The sequence below is a fragment of the Sinocyclocheilus grahami genome, unplaced genomic scaffold, assembly GCF_001515645.1.
Source record: "Sinocyclocheilus grahami isolate Dianchi unplaced genomic scaffold, SAMN03320097.WGS_v1.1 scaffold862.1, whole genome shotgun sequence".
NCBI classification, from domain to species: Eukaryota; Metazoa; Chordata; class Actinopteri; order Cypriniformes; family Cyprinidae; genus Sinocyclocheilus; species Sinocyclocheilus grahami.
This window is the reverse complement of record NW_015506041.1, coordinates 394,598-410,979: the sequence shown is the minus strand read 5'-3', so window position 1 is coordinate 410,979 and position 16,382 is coordinate 394,598. Positions and strand designations below refer to the sequence as shown.

Sequence of the window (16,382 nt, the reverse complement as noted above, 5' to 3'; positions counted from 1 at the left end):
GGTAGAGAAACGTTTCACACTTAGACCTTCCTTCAGTTAAATCTGTGGTCTTATTGTTCACCAGGTAAAAAGTCTGATCACTTAAGAGAAGTAACAGCACACCCTCACAAGACACCTGATAACTCACACCAAAACCAAACTAATTTTCAGTTAGTTCAAATGTTGACCAAACACCACTAAATATGTTTTGTTTAAGCTATGATCACATAACTATATTCTCCCTCAGAGAGTTCAGACTTCAGGAACATTCTCTCAGGGACGAACAGGAAATGCCTGTCGCTCCTCTCTCTCTCTCTCCCTCTCTCCGTTTGTCTTTTTTTTCTTTTTTCCATGTGGTTATACTGTGTTTATTTTTTTTGCATTCAGTTATGTTAAGTAGCTCATGTATTCTGGTGAGTTGCCACTATGGAAACATTTGCTTTTGTTTTGTATGGCATACAGAACAAAAGAGGTATAATTACAGAGGCACATTTCAGAAGACACATACCAAGCGGACAAAGATGTACTAACAAACACTGTGATTGTTCCTAGACTTATTTACACTTTTGGTGCTAATTGTTCATCTTTTATTTTTAATACATTGTCACCAGATTAATGTGGAATAAAAGTTTATTGGCAAGTTCTGTTTTTTTCACTACGCACCATGAAGAGTTTTAAGGGGGGTATGCAAGACAGAAATTTGGGCCCCCTTCTTTCTGATGAGTGTGTGTGTGTGTGTGTGTGTGTGTGTGTGTGTGTGTGTTTAACGTATATAAAAGAAATTGAAAGACACCGAATAAGAGAATGAAATAATGTATTATTATTCCAAATAACATTGAAATATTTTATATCAAGTAACGAAAATGTTTTTAAGGTTTTAATTTTAGTTTTAGTTAACTTTAATACATAAATATATATCCGTGCTTCTGTCTATCGTTGCAGTTTGAGCTGTGTTAAATGTCTAATCCCGATGCTACATGTGTGTGTCTCCTGGCTACCCTGTGTTTCCCTCCAGTTTGGATCATTAAAGACTGTTTTCCTTCAACTCCTTCGTCCCTCCACAGTAGCAATTGTGACAGCAATGTAGTGTTCCAATGTATATATTTTTAAAGTATATTACTTCTGAAATAAATGCTTTTTTTTAACATTATGGTAAAGTGTACTTCTTTTTCACAAGGGCACTCATGCTTTCTACTTCTCATATTATTTTCAACATTAGACATAAGGGCTTTTCAAACTGCACTTAACCCCAGGTTATTGTCATTCAAAACACCGCTTTTAACTCCGGGTAGAGAAACGTTTCACACTTAGACCTTCCTTCAGTTAAATCTGTGGTCTTATTGTTCACCAGGTAAAAAGTCTGATCACTTAAGAGAAGTAACAGCACACCCTCACAAGACACCTGATAACTCACACCAAAACCAAACTAATTTTCAGTTAGTTCAAATGTTGACCAAACACCACTAAATATGTTTTGTTTAAGCTATGATCACATAACTATATTCTCCCTCAGAGAGTTCAGACTTCAGGAACATTCTCTCAGGGACGAACAGGAAATGCCTGTCGCTCCTCTCTCTCTCTCTCCCTCTCTCCGTTTGTCTTTTTTTTCTTTTTTCCATGTGGTTATACTGTGTTTATTTTTTTTGCATTCAGTTATGTTAAGTAGCTCATGTATTCTGGTGAGTTGCCACTATGGAAACATTTGCTTTTGTTTTGTATGGCATACAGAACAAAAGAGGTATAATTACAGAGGCACATTTCAGAAGACACATACCAAGCGGACAAAGATGTACTAACAAACACTGTGATTGTTCCTAGACTTATTTACACTTTTGGTGCTAATTGTTCATCTTTTATTTTTAATACATTGTCACCAGATTAATGTGGAATAAAAGTTTATTGGCAAGTTCTGTTTTTTTCACTACGCACCATGAAGAGTTTTAAGGGGGGTATGCAAGACAGAAATTTGGGCCCCCTTCTTTCTGATGAGTGTGTGTGTGTGTGTGTGTGTGTGTGTGTGTGTGTGTGTTTAACGTATATAAAAGAAATTGAAAGACACCGAATAAGAGAATGAAATAATGTATTATTATTCCAAATAACATTGAAATATTTTATATCAAGTAACGAAAATGTTTTTAAGGTTTTAATTTTAGTTTTAGTTAACTTTAATACATAAATATATATCCGTGCTTCTGTCTATCGTTGCAGTTTGAACTAGTCTACTATACAACCCTTATTATTTATTTCATTGTTTTTTTAAATCATCATTACAAAAATTATGTTTAACAGTTAAAATTATTTGTAATGATTTGTTTGTTGTATTTGTTTTAATTTGTATTCTCAGTACGATATTACAATCTAGGCAGTAGCAATAAAGAAATATAAAAACACAAGTGGCTAAACACAAGCTTACAAGCTTAACTGAATAGCGGAACAGAAGTTTTAACTCTGCAGTCTTATTATACATTAAAAAAGAACTGGTAGCCAGCAAAAAGAGTTTCTTGTCCTAAACTTTTCAGACATAAAGGTAACATACAATTACATTTGAACACGTCTTGTTTTCATGCTTGCCCATTTTTCTAACATTTCATCAAAGGGCGTGAATCGTGTAACTGCGTGCTCTATTGATATGAGTGCCAGATCAGACTGCAGATAATTTTTAATAAGAAGAAAGTAAGAACAGAGAATCCTAGTGTTAAAGGCTATTTTTTTCTTTTGAAATAAAACAAGTAGTTAGAATTAAAAAAAATATATAAAAAAACAAGCTGATAAAATTACAATTAGCATTATAATAGAGACTGCTAGAGTTAGAGGGTCAAATGAAGATGAAAGAGATGTGTTTTCAGCTGTTTCTTGAAAATATTAAGGACTCAGCTGCTTGGATTGAGCTGGGCAGGTCATTCCACCAGGAGGGAACAGTTAATGTAAAAGTCCATGAAAGTTTTATCATAGGTAGAATGCTAAATCTTTCAATACAAGCACTTCAGTCAAATGCAATTTGTATGCAATATTTCAAACCTTTAACCCACTTGGGAAAATCAACACATGGCAACAGTTTAAAAGTAGCCCAATTCTGTGGAAAAAACGCGGACTTGGCAACCCTGCATCCAACAAGAGCTGCAGGAGTCAGATTTGACTGATCTCAGGTCAAGAATAAGGAGAGATGACTGACAAGACCATGCTGGGGTATTTGCTGCTTAACAGATCCTGAGCTCATTAACAAATATCTGATCTTGTAAGATGTGCTCCCTTTACACTGAGTGCATGTGATCGCGAAATCGAAAGTGAAAGTAAACAGCGCGAATGCTCATTCAAAAGGGATTTAAATACTCCTCATACTGAGAGCGGCTCCCTGATGCGCCCAAAATTATGTACAATATTAGAATGTTTAAAGGAGTGGACACAAAAATCGCGGGAGCAAAACACATGTTGTGGGAGCAGGCGGCAATGGTCAGAGATTCAGCGGCAGCGGGATTAAGAAAACAGCCAAAACCCGGATATTTTGGGGCGATTAAGAAATTAATTTAATTAATACATTTTTTTAGCTCCAAAAAGAGGACATGTACAAGGAAAAGAGGACGTATGGTCACCCTATGCTAATCTGCTGTCCCGTTTCGCTGCTAGTGTCCGCACTGAGGCCATAACAATTAGCATGTTCAGTCTGTCACTACAATCATCTCCAATATTTTGTTTATTCTGATTTGTAAGAACCCAGTTCGTAAGGCAAACTTTCATTCTTTTAATGTATTAATCTCTAGTTTTTTTACGTTTTGGCTTTGGTGCTCCTGACAGGTGTTTCTTTCCATCCATCGTGTTATTTTTTTCTGCGGTCGCCGGTTAACGTCATGCGCTGTATTTTGAAGTGACGAAAGCTTGCTCACATTCACTTCTTACTTTCTATAATTTAATTTTTTATGTTATTTTACTGCTATTTTATTAGTTAACGTGTTCTTGTATGTAAAATTTGTTTTTATTTTTAATTATAAAAAAAAAAAAAATTATCGACCAAAGTCGTGATTTGGGGCCCCCTAGCGTCCTGGGCCCATATGCCCAGCATACTCTGCATCCCCCATAATGGAGCCCCATATGTTACTATGTTACTTTAAGTGGAATTTTTACCCTGAGCCATGCCTAATTTGTGACCTTGATATATGCAAATTGAAAATAAACTAGCTTAATAAAAGTATAAGTATAAAAATAACAATTATTTATTAATCTGGACACTTCACTTCTTATTGGTAGTTAATAAATAATAGTATTATATTACTAGTACAATTCTAATAGTAGTATACTAGTGTAAAAGTAATAGTATTGTATTAAAATAATAACTTGCTTTAACTTTGGTAGTTTTAAGTTTATTATCCTTTCAGTGTCCTGCAGAAGCATTTTATCCTATTGGGTATATCCTATACCAGACTGAACAGAATTTTATTTAAGTTTTTTTTTTTTTTTTGTATTATCCACATCTGCAATTCCCATCTGGATCCATTTGGGAATCCCTTTAGGATTGGTTGGTAGAAATTCCAAAAGGATCCTGTGCACATTCCTTCAAAATTGTTATTCTCATTCCCATTCTCTCTCGCTTTCCGTGGCAGTCGACTGGTCAGACCTGTCTCTGGGTTGACTGTGTGCATCAGCAGTGCTGTTTTCAGTTTATTTTCACCCCATTGAGTGAATAGTCTGGAATGGGTGTGAGAGTTTCCTGTTTGACCCTGTGGTGGGTTCAGCCAGAGGGTAAGAGTTCAGTGAGACAAGCCATGAGACTTTCTGTTACAGCACAGCTCACCGTTTCTGCTGCCCTCTTTCTGGCCTGTCTGTCATTGTCCTTTACTCATCTACTGGCTGCTCTGTGCCTGTTAGCATGCGGGAAGTCGCCCGGCCACTTCGATGACATTTAATCGCCCAGAAAATGGAGAGAGGTTCCTATGCACCTCATGTGGTGAATGTAGCCTGCCACCAGAAAGAGTAAATGGAAATGCCTTTATGTGCCTCATATGCGTCCGCAGGTGGCCTGAACCTCTCGTCTCTACATTGCGTTTCAAATAAACAGTAATGAGTGAAATGTAAGAATGATTATTTATATTCTGCAGATGTCATCTTTCTTCTTCTCTCTGGTGTAATAACCCAGAGTTATAATGGAAGAATTGTGTTTTTTTGCCTACAGTGCTACAATTATGATTTTGTTATAAATGTGGTGCCGTCGGCCTTTCTATGTGGAGTTTGCATATAAGATGGATGGATCTGCACCCCTACATTCATGTTCTTGTGTTCGGGATGTTTTGTGCCAAAAACTAGGCAATCTTTTGCCATTTTGATTGTGGACTACAGCTCTCTTGGGTAATTACTCTCTTAATTTAATTGTGATTGTTTAATCGTACCTGTTAAACGTGTTAAGCAAGTCTCTCAGTCAAGTCAAGTCAAGTCACCTTTATTTGTATAGCGCTTTATACAATACTGGTTGTGTCAAAGCAGCTTTACAGTAAACGGGTAAATAGTTTGTCAATAATGCAAGAAGATAGAGTCTCAGTCCTCACATGTTAAGTAGAAACACATCAGTTTTCATGGTGGTCTTCAACAATTAGAATAGACGAGCAAATATTGCGAGCACTGACATGGATACTACCAGTGCCTCTATTCTCTAGATGGAAAGCATTGTTTTCTACCACAAGCCGCAGCACTAATAGTCTTGACTGAAATGAAAACAAATGTCAGGCTGCCCCCATTAATTTAATCAGGCTTCCCTCACTGAAGCGTCACTGGGGAGGTGCATGAGTGAGATATGAGATCAATAAGAGTCATTCATCTGTCCAAACGACCAAATCAAGCACTCAGAGACAGACTACAGCTGTACACAATCAATGTGTGCTTAAATAGAGACTGTAGCCAGATTTATCTATCCTGTTAATCTGGACTTAGAACTGTGCCCTTACGAAACAAAAAATATATACTGCAAAATATAATGCGATATATACATTTCCATATATGGGAAACTAGTGCTTATATTTTTCAATATACTGCAATATATGCTTTGACCATGTAGGGCTATATATTGATACATATAAAAATATCTAGAAATGAAGACAAAAATAGCAGTACATGTAATCGAAAAGTTTTATAAAACTTATAATTGAACATTTGTTCACAATTGATGGAATGATTTACAGCATATTTGTAGTTCCCAGCATGCTTTGCCGTACACATGCAGTACCATCTCTTATCACATGTACTTCTATATGTTATGAAGTGTATTACTGAATATAAAATTAAATATATTGTCACATATTTTTCAATGTATGAGAAGTGTCAATTCCATATGTATTGTTCAATATATTTAAATATATTAGCACAATATATTATTCTGTATATTTTCCATATACTGTTAAATCATATAATATATTGATCGCTCATATATAAGGAAATATTTTTTGTTCCATAAGGGAGAAATGTCTGGAAATGTGTTGCAGGGGTCCTGATTGCTGTCTGGTCCATTAAAACATTTTTTAAATGTATTTATTGAGTTTGGTGTAATAATGGATTTTGTGTATCGAAAGTCTTTGATTCATAGATGACAATACAAGGCATTGTCATGAATTAAATATATTGTCACATATTTTTCAATGTATGAGAAGTGTCAATTCCATATGTATTGTTCAATATATTTAAATATATTAGCACAATATATTATTCTGTATATTTTCCATATACTGTTAAATCATATAATATATTGATCGCTCATATATAAGGAAATATTTTTTGTTCCATAAGGGAGAAATGTCTGGAAATGTGTTGCAGGGGTCCTGATTGCTGTCTGGTCCATTAAAACATTTTTTTAAATGTATTTATTGAGTTTGGTGTAATAATGGATTTTGTGTATCGAAAGTCTTTGATTCATAGATGACAATACAAGGCATTGTCATGTTTTTTTTTTATTCTCATGTTTTTATTTTTCATGAGCATACATACATACAAACAAGTAGCTCCAAAAATGTCCAATTAATAAATAAATAAAAGTATAATTAAATAAGTGTATATGACTTATAACAAATCGTGTGAAGTCATGTAAAAGTAATTATTCCTAAAATATCTTCTGCACTTTCAAACCGGGTGTGTCGTGATAGATGGAAGAACCGGTTAAGTTTGAATACAGTTTCTTCACTTCCTTCTTCTCATGTGTTGAGTATACTGAATTTTCAGCTGTATGTATAACAAGGTTGTGGTGCTTCAGAAAGTCACTCAGTTTGATTGGGTACATTTCATCCCATGTGTTGAGTAAAGACAGCTATGACGACAGAATATAAATTTGGTAAATTCTACCTAATGTTTGTCAATACACAACGAATTACTTATAAAATTGAGTAATATGAGTTCTTTTTTAGCTCTTTTATGCTATTTATAGCAAAAATAGCTTAAAGTATCTAACATAGTAGATACTTGCAAAGAACAAGTAAGCAGTTATCTGTCATTGCTGCACTGACTTCAGTACAGCTATGGCTCATTGTGTGGAGAAACACACTATAAACATAATTTGGTGGACTGGTGTGCACGATAGTCCTGGACTCCATCTGCTGTGGAGGTTCATTTGGAGGATAAGGACCACTCTTTTCAAACAAGTCAAGTCACCTTTATTTGTATAGTGCTTTATACAATACAGATTGTGTCAAAGCAGCTTTTTTTGTCAATAATGCAAGAGGACAATAACAGGGTCATTTTTCCAGCTAAAGTCAGTTCATTGATTATTCAGTGATGTCATCATCCAGTTCAGCTCTCTTCCAATAGTTTCTGTGCAATCAGTCAAGCGTCCCCAACTAAGCAAGCCAGAGGTGACAGCGGCAAGAAACCAAAACTCCATCGGTGACAGAATAGAGAAAAAACCTTGGGAGAAACCAGGCTCAGTCGGGGGGCCAGTTCTCCTCTGGCCAGACGAAACCAGCATGGCAAAACCAGGCTGCAACAACAGATTGTGCAGAGGACTCGTCTGGTTCCCGTGGTCTTGTCCCGATGGCCGTCTAGTTGACACAGTCTTCACAGGGGATCTGTCTCTAGGGCTCATCAACAGCAGACATCCCTAAACTTTAGTGCTGTTGAAAGTTATATTTCAGTTTGAAACTTATAAAAAATATTGAAACAAAGGCTTATAAAAGACTTTTTATTATCTACAAAGGCATCTGTTTTCCCAAAGAAGAAAACAGATCTCTTTGTTTTGAAGGTTGTCGAGTATAAAGAGCATTTAAAAGATCTTCATACTCCTAAAACTGCTGAATCAAATGTAAACATGTACCCAGGTCAAGGTCTCTCAGAAAATTAAACTTCTTAAGCCTGAAGCTAATTCAGCTTCAACGACAAGCCCTTGTTATTCTGCACCCACAAACACAACTACTCAACACAGTGTTCTTTGCTTGAGGAATCAATCTCGTCCACTGACAATAAGCATTGTTTCTTTATCCTGTTACTCTCTCAAACAAGACAGTCATTTGTCCTCAGTAATGTTATTTACTAAACTGATGTGCTCAGAAGTGCGTTGAAAAATCAATTCGAGCAAGTCTTGTTGCTTTGGATCATAGAGACGGAGCACTGTTTAGAAGCCTGCTTTTTGATTTGTGGCTATCAGCCATGTGCTACTATGATTCCATCAAGATACGACAGATTGAAATCAGTCTATCTTGTCCTATAAACCAACTTTAATAATTCAGAAGCATAGCTGTCAGCTACAGCTGGGCAATATATTAAATATTTACAGTGTATTTGCAATGATTTTGTTGCTTATAAATGTATAAATCATTGTCAGTCATTGTGGGGGTGGGGGGGGGGACTATTGTGTCCGATTATTTATGTTTATTAAAATGTTTAGTAGCAATACTCACCATCTTATTTGTTATTGTTTTTATAGCACATTCAAATGTTTTCTGACCCCTTCTTTTTAGTTCAGCTTAATGTTAATGTTACATTATGCTGTAATACTAATGCTAAAAAAAATAAAAATACATCAAATTTAAATATTTTTTATGTTTTTCTCAGACACGAGTTTTCATCTCAATCATCACCAGTTATGTTTTTTGTCTCTTTCTGCCCCTACAGCCATTGAGACTCAGAGCACCAGTTCTGAGGAATTGGTCCCCAGTCCTCCATCACCTCTACCCCCACCTCGTATCTACAAACCTTGCTTCGTCTGCGAGGACAAGTCCTCGGGGTACCACTATGGTGTCAGTGCCTGTGAAGGCTGCAAGGTAAACATGTTATTCATCCTTTCATCCCACCAATTGGAACCCATACAATAAATATTCAAGTTTTCTCGCCTGCACAGTCTACTGTCCTGGCCTCAGGTGTGCCCTCTAAACAAAATAAGGTTAAAACCCATTTGTGTTCAATTATTTACAGTGAGTGCTGTTGAATTTCAGGCTAAGGTAAATTATGTTTAATGTTGTCTGCCAGTCTGGTGGATTAATGCAGGTTTCACGGGTTCTTGCAGGATATCGCAATATGAACACTCATTTTCTACATTCACATGTGCCAGTGTTTGGGATTGACATGCACATTTACTAACAGGTGTGAGTCTCAAAATGTCCTGTTCACAAAACAGCTTAAAATAGAGGCTTGAATACATGCAATGGAAGTCAGTTCATATTCTATTTGTGACTATAACCTGGAACCATAGCAACAGTGATTAAAGTAATATCAAGTTTTATCGCACTTGACACAAGAGTCCAAATTCATCTGTCAAATCTTAATTAACAGACAGTAGCTTTTATACCTTAGTGTATCATTTGAGTCATGAGCAAACCACAAAACAGGAGTAGCTCCTGTGCACTGAATTTAAAACCTTCAGATAACACACAGCTTATATCTGCGACTATCAAGGTGGAATCAGATTCCAGAAAAGATCAGATGCTCTCCAACAGAAGCCACATTAAAATCCAATAACACATCTGAATAAAACAACTCTGTTTTGTATGCATTTACAGAATGCTACTGTACCACTGATGCACTGCATCATCCACTTATTCTTCTCTTTTCTTCTTATTGTTATTTTTCTTCTTATAATTTTTTTAAAATCCATTTTTGATCACACTTTATTTGAAGGTCCAGTTTTTACTATGAGCAACTATTAACTACTGTTAAGTTTAGGTATGGTTTAAGGCAGTGGTTCTCAAACTTTTTTGGCCTAAGTACCCCTTTTTATGATTTTTTTCAAGCCAAGTACCCCTTGACCAGACAACAACATTTTGCTTTAAAATACAGTGAAATGATAGGGAGCCCAGAGGCTGGAGAAACAGTGTAGCAGCCAGCAGGTGCCAATTTGAGTCCTGAATAAGAATAAAAGCGAGACAGTTATTATATATGATGCCCCCGGAGCAGGTTTATTTCTTATAAACATTTCTGTATGTAGCTTTACGCTACTATGTAATCTCTTAAGTATTAGGCATAACAGTTATAGGTAAATCAGTGTTTTTCAGTCCAATACAAGTTCATTGTGATCATTTTTTAACAATTTTTCAACAGTTCATTTTTTTCAGTCTGTTTCAACTAAGTTTCAGTGTGTTTTAACTAACAGTTCAGTATACAAGTCTAGTATGCCCATTTGTGTCAATTTGTCAGTGATCCTTTCAATGGGATACATGGGCCTGTCCTTCTCTTAAGATCTTTGACATTCTTGGTGGCAGGGAAGCTACAGCTGTTATCAGACTATTTTCAAGGCAAAGTCTGTTTCTTTGTTTAGTTTTTATCTGGGTCATTGCTGAAAATGAGGTTTCACAGAGGTAGGTAGAGCCAAATGGGAGTAGGTGTTCCAAAGCACTTTTCCCTAGCTCAGGGTGCTCTCTCCTCACACACACCCAAAACTCTGTCAGGGAACAGTTTTCAAAAGTAGTCTGCAACCCACGGTCTGTGGATAAATCCAATAGCTCCTCCCTCAGGTGAACAGGTAGCGTGCCACGGTTGCTTTGGGAAAGTGTAAATGGGTTTCTAACCCAATCCAGTTGCTCAGACTTCTCTCTTACATCAGGGAAGTATGATTTGAAACTTGAAATCACATTAGCTAAGTGTCCATCCAGAAAGGTTTTTACTGTGTCTCTCTCTCCATATTCTCACTTACGACGAAGCTATCAAACTGAGGAAAACAGCTAAAATCGCCCTCTGCACAGTCTCTTCCACAGCTCCGCTTTCTTGAGAAAACCACCAACTCGGTCATAAAGTTTCAAAATCGTAGTGTCCCTGCCTTGCAGACTGAGATTCAACTCGTTCAGTTTAGTAAAAATATCTGCTAGATATGCTAGTTTGGCAATCCAATTATTGTCCTTAAACAAAGTGGCAAGAGGGGACGCATTGTCTGACAAAAAGCAACACAACTCATTTTGCAGCTCGAACAGCCTATTCAGTACTTTGCCTCTCGAAAGCCAGCGGACTTCGGTGTGTAAAAGGAGTTCGGTGTGTTCCGATCCCATCCCATCACATAATCTCGGAAACAGACGTGCATTCAGTGGTCGCGACTTTATGAATTTATTGCCTTGACAGCGTCATTCAAAACGGAATTAAGCTCTGGGCTCATCTTCTTTGATGCCAGGGCTTCTCTGTGTATAACACAGTGTGTACACAGGATGTCAGGATTCTTCTGCCTTATGTGCTCGATGAGGCCTTTGATACGACCCGTCATTGACGCTGCTGCGTCAGTGCACACACTGGTACAGGATTTCCAGCTGATTTCATGTTCTAAGAAAAACGAATTAACAATGTTGAAAATATCCTCTCCAGTTGTTCTCCCCTCCAGTGTTTTGCAAAAAAGTGTGTGTTCGCGAATGTTGCTGGTATCCACATATCTCGAAAAAGCAACCAATTGTGCCTGTCCACTGACATCAACCGATTCATCCAATTGAAGTGAAAATGATTCAACAGCCCTGAGTTTATCCAACAGTTGCTCAACTATATCAGTCCCCATCTTGTCAGCATTACAGTTTTGATCTTGTCTGCTGCTGTTTTATCCAGCATGGTCTCAGCGAGCACAGCTGCAGCAGGAATGATCAGTTTCTCAGCCAGGCTAAATGGCTTTTTAGCTTTCGCCAAAAGTAAAGACACAGCATAAGATGCTTTGACTGCTTTTGCTGATGCACTTGTGGCTTTTTTCATGTTCTCTTGTCATGATGTAAATTCATGAAATTTTCTTCTGAAAAACTCCAGTGAGTTCCCGACCTGATGTGGGTGTTTAGTCCGGAGATGCCGTTGAAGATGAGATGGCTTCATTGCGCTGTTAGCTAACAGCTCACCGCATAAAAAGCACAGTGCTGAGGGTTATGTGAAGTAGATGTAAATCCCATCCCTATGTATTCATCACGAAACTGGCGGTATTTTTGAGGCTCTGGTTTTGATTTTTTTTTTAGCATGTTCGTCTTCTCTCAGAGGAGCTTGTCCCCTTTTAAGAAGCCACCTATCCATTTTATCGCAATCTCTAACCTACATTATTTGGCGCGCAGACACTGCTCCTGATCCGGGTCTCAATAAATAACTCTAATAATTTGAAATGCATTTTAAATTTATGACTTATTATGCACTTTTGTGTAGTCCTAATTTCATATAAAAATACAATAACCTATTTTCATGATTTATTCCTAAATGTCAGTTTCCACTTTCTCTCACGTACCCCCTGCAGTACCCCCAAGTACCCCTAGGGGTACGCGTACCCCCATTTGAGAACCACTGGGTTAAGGGATCTAAAATGTGGTCATGCAGAATAAGGCATATTAATATATGCTTTATAAGTACTAATAAACAGCCAACATGCTAGTAATATGCATGCTAGTTTACAGTGAGAATTGGTCCATAAAATAAAGTGTTACCCAATTTTTAAGTGATCATCTATTATGATTATTTTATTATTATTTAAAATATTTTTTATGTAAAGCACCTTGAATTACCATTGTGTATGAAATGATTTATAAACTTTATGAAAATAAATAAACTTGCCTTCCCTTGACACTGTCTCTCGTCCCACACTGCAAACTCACTCTCTTGTCCTACAAACACAAGTGGCACTATCGATTGGGGTGAAAATAACCTCTGAGAACTTCAGGATTTATATTAATGTACTGCTGCAGCATTCATCTTGTTAAATGATCTTTTTCTTAGCTGAATTTTCAAATATAATATACAGGGAACATTAGAATAGGTATAAAAAAAACTCATATTTCATATAAAAACATATATTTCAGATTTCATTAGGGAAAGATCCCCCCCTGCATACCAGTGATCTAAAAAAGAAATGACCAAATAACTACTAATTAATTTATTTCAGTGACCTCCTCTTATTGGACATTTTCAGGCAAGAAATAGATTAGTCATAACTAGCAAAAATGCCTAGGAATTAAAGAAGCAAGCCATTCAAGGCTGTGTGTTATACAGGTTATAGTAGCAGTGGTCACAGTAGTGCTGTTACAGCTGCAGGAAGAAGATGAGTTGCGGTGTGACTCTAACTGCAGGCTTTGAACAGAAAAGTAATCCAGAATCAAAACAAAAGGAAGACAACAGAGCAAGGATACAGCAAACGGTACCAAAACACATTTAGACATAAGCTGAAAGAAACAGAGGGCTATAAATGCACAGGATAACAAGAAACAAAACTAGAAACAAGGTAAGGGTAATCTGTAACCAAGGAAAGAAATGAAAAACATGAAGAAAGTAACACAGAAAATATGAAATTTAAACTCCATAGGAGTCTCAGAACACAGAGCAAAGTTTTGCAATTTTCAATAAAGAGATTAAAAAGTAATTTCGATTAATAAACTGAATAAATAGTTCTTCCACCACATAAAATATATTTAATTATTTAACTGCAGGCTGTTCACTGTTTCCTAGTAATGTAGCAACATTATTTAATTTAAACAATTAATTAATATAGAATGTGCAAATAAGCAGGTCTGTCTACAGCACCTTGAGTATTCACGTGTTGTTAAATTATTTAAAAAAAACTTTAGGACTCCCTGCATTACATGAACAAACATTAATATACGTGAAAACATCAATGACATTACACATTGAAGATTTTTCAGGTTTTCAAGATTTTTGTCTATAAGTCAGATATGATGAAGACAGTTTCACAGCTATATATCAGCAGTGTTTAGTAAATTGCATAATTATTTCTCTCATACATGGTCGAATTGACCGAGAGGTGTTTTTGGCCCCGAATTTAGAAGCATGGATCACAAATTTATTTACATGACCTTTACATGGCCAGGAAGGAAAAATTAAAAGAGAGAAAAAAAGAAAAAGCCATTGTGTGAATAATAAGTTATCATGTAATCTGTTAAAAAGTAACAGTAATCTAATTATGACCATTTTAAAATGTAATATAATCAAATTACAAGTACTTAATTTTTGTAATCTGATAACATAATTCTGATGAATCCAGATGTGTGTGAGCCCTGTGATGGACTGGCCCAAGATGCTGGGACAGGCTCCAGCATCCCCACGACCCTATTTAGGACAAGCAGATAATCAATAGATTAATCAAAATAATCATTAGTTGCGGCCCAACTTGAGAATATGATTATTGTAGCCGTTATTAGATTTACATATCCATATACACACTCATTCTGCATCATGTGACGAGAGAGAAGGGGAAGCAAAAATAGCTTATCCAGGCCAGACTGCCTTAGAATGGGTGACATTAACAGCTTCGAATGAGGATTAGAATAAGGATTATAGGATGTTTCTGTGTCATATACAGTATACGTCCCTCTGGGCACAGCGCCATTGTAAGGAACTTCTAAGGATGAACTTCATGGAACAATAGGCGAGTCGAGGGTGCTGTATAGCCACAGGATCTAAAATCACACACACACAAATAAGTAAATAATTCAGTGTAATTTAAGCTGTTTTACTCATGGGGACCAAAAACCTGTTTTTACTATCCTTGTGGAGACATTTGAACAGCTGAACTACACACACATTTCAAGTATATAATACAGAGCCATGCATGTTTCTCTGCTGTCAAAAATAAAAAAGGGGAAAAAAAGGCTAAATGTTCATTGTGTGTGTCTGACATGGGCATGCTTTGTTGGATTTGGATGCTGGTGTGCTGGATATACTGTCACAAAGACACATAAATCTATAACCACAAACACACACTCTAGTACATTATGGGCTGGTTGCACTAGATTTGAAGCCTGCAGCAAATATTTAGGCAATGGGATACTGTATAATGTCACTCTCAAAGGCTTCTGTTTTGAATAAATAATCAATTATAAATAATGGAAGTGTTAAATATACCACATACTTATGTTTCTGACACTGTGCACCATGCAACATGTCTTTTTATTATAAGTGGGATTTTTTTTTTTAAAGGGATGTGCAATTTTATCGTTTTGACTTCTCAATAAATCAACTGAGTGCTCTAGCAGAAAAGAGGTTATCGGGGTGAATTCAGTCTATATTAGCCAGACTGCCTTAGAATGGGTGACATTAACAGCTTCGAATGAGGATTAGAATAAGGATTATAGGATGTTTCTGTGTCATATACAGTATACGTCCCTCTGGGCACAGCGCCATTGTAAGGAACTTCTAAGGATGAACTTCATGGAACAATAGGCGAGTCGAGGGTGCTGTATAGCCACAGGATCTAAAATCACACACACACAAATAAGTAAATAATTCAGTGTAATTTAAGCTGTTTTACTCATGGGGACCAAAAACCTGTTTTTACTATCCTTGTGGAGACATTTGAACAGCTGAACTACACACACATTTCAAGTATATAATACAGAGCCATGCATGTTTCTCTGCTGTCAAAAATAAAAAAGGGGAAAAAAAGGCTAAATGTTCATTGTGTGTGTCTGACATGGGCATGCTTTGTTGGATTTGGATGCTGGTGTGCTGGATATACTGTCACAAAGACACATAAATCTATAACCACAAACACACACTCTAGTACATTATGGGCTGGTTGCACTAGATTTGAAGCCTGCAGCAAATATTTAGGCAATGGGATACTGTATAATGTCACTCTCAAAGGCTTCTGTTTTGAATAAATAATCAATTATAAATAATGGAAGTGTTAAATATACCACATACTTATGTTTCTGACACTGTGCACCATGCAACATGTCTTTTTATTATAAGTGGGATTTTTTTTTTAAAGGGATGTGCAATTTTATCGTTTTGACTTCTCAATAAATCAACTGAGTGCTCTAGCAGAAAAGAGGTTATCGGGGTGAATTCAGTCTATATTATTATTATTATTTATAATGATTATTATTATTTTAAATTGAAGCTCTATGCAGTGTTCAGACATACTCTTAAATTTGGTCAATCTTTTAAAGGGGTCATATGATGCGATTTCAAGTTTTCCTTTCTCTTTGGAGCGTTACAAGCTGATTTTGCGTAGATAAGATCCCTGAAGTTACAAAGACTAAAGTCTCAAA

At 36.4% G+C, this 16,382-nt stretch overlaps 1 protein-coding gene across 1 annotated transcript in view; it reads left to right on the top strand.

Annotated features, from left to right (window-relative positions):
- LOC107563215 (retinoic acid receptor beta-like) overlaps positions 1-16,382 on the top strand; it is a 105,417-nt gene that overhangs the window by 7,610 nt on the left and 81,425 nt on the right. The window contains exon 2 of the mRNA XM_016248029.1: positions 9,055-9,203. Coding sequence (XP_016103515.1) covers positions 9,055-9,203 — 149 coding nt within the window. The remainder of the gene's footprint in view (positions 1-9,054; positions 9,204-16,382) is intronic.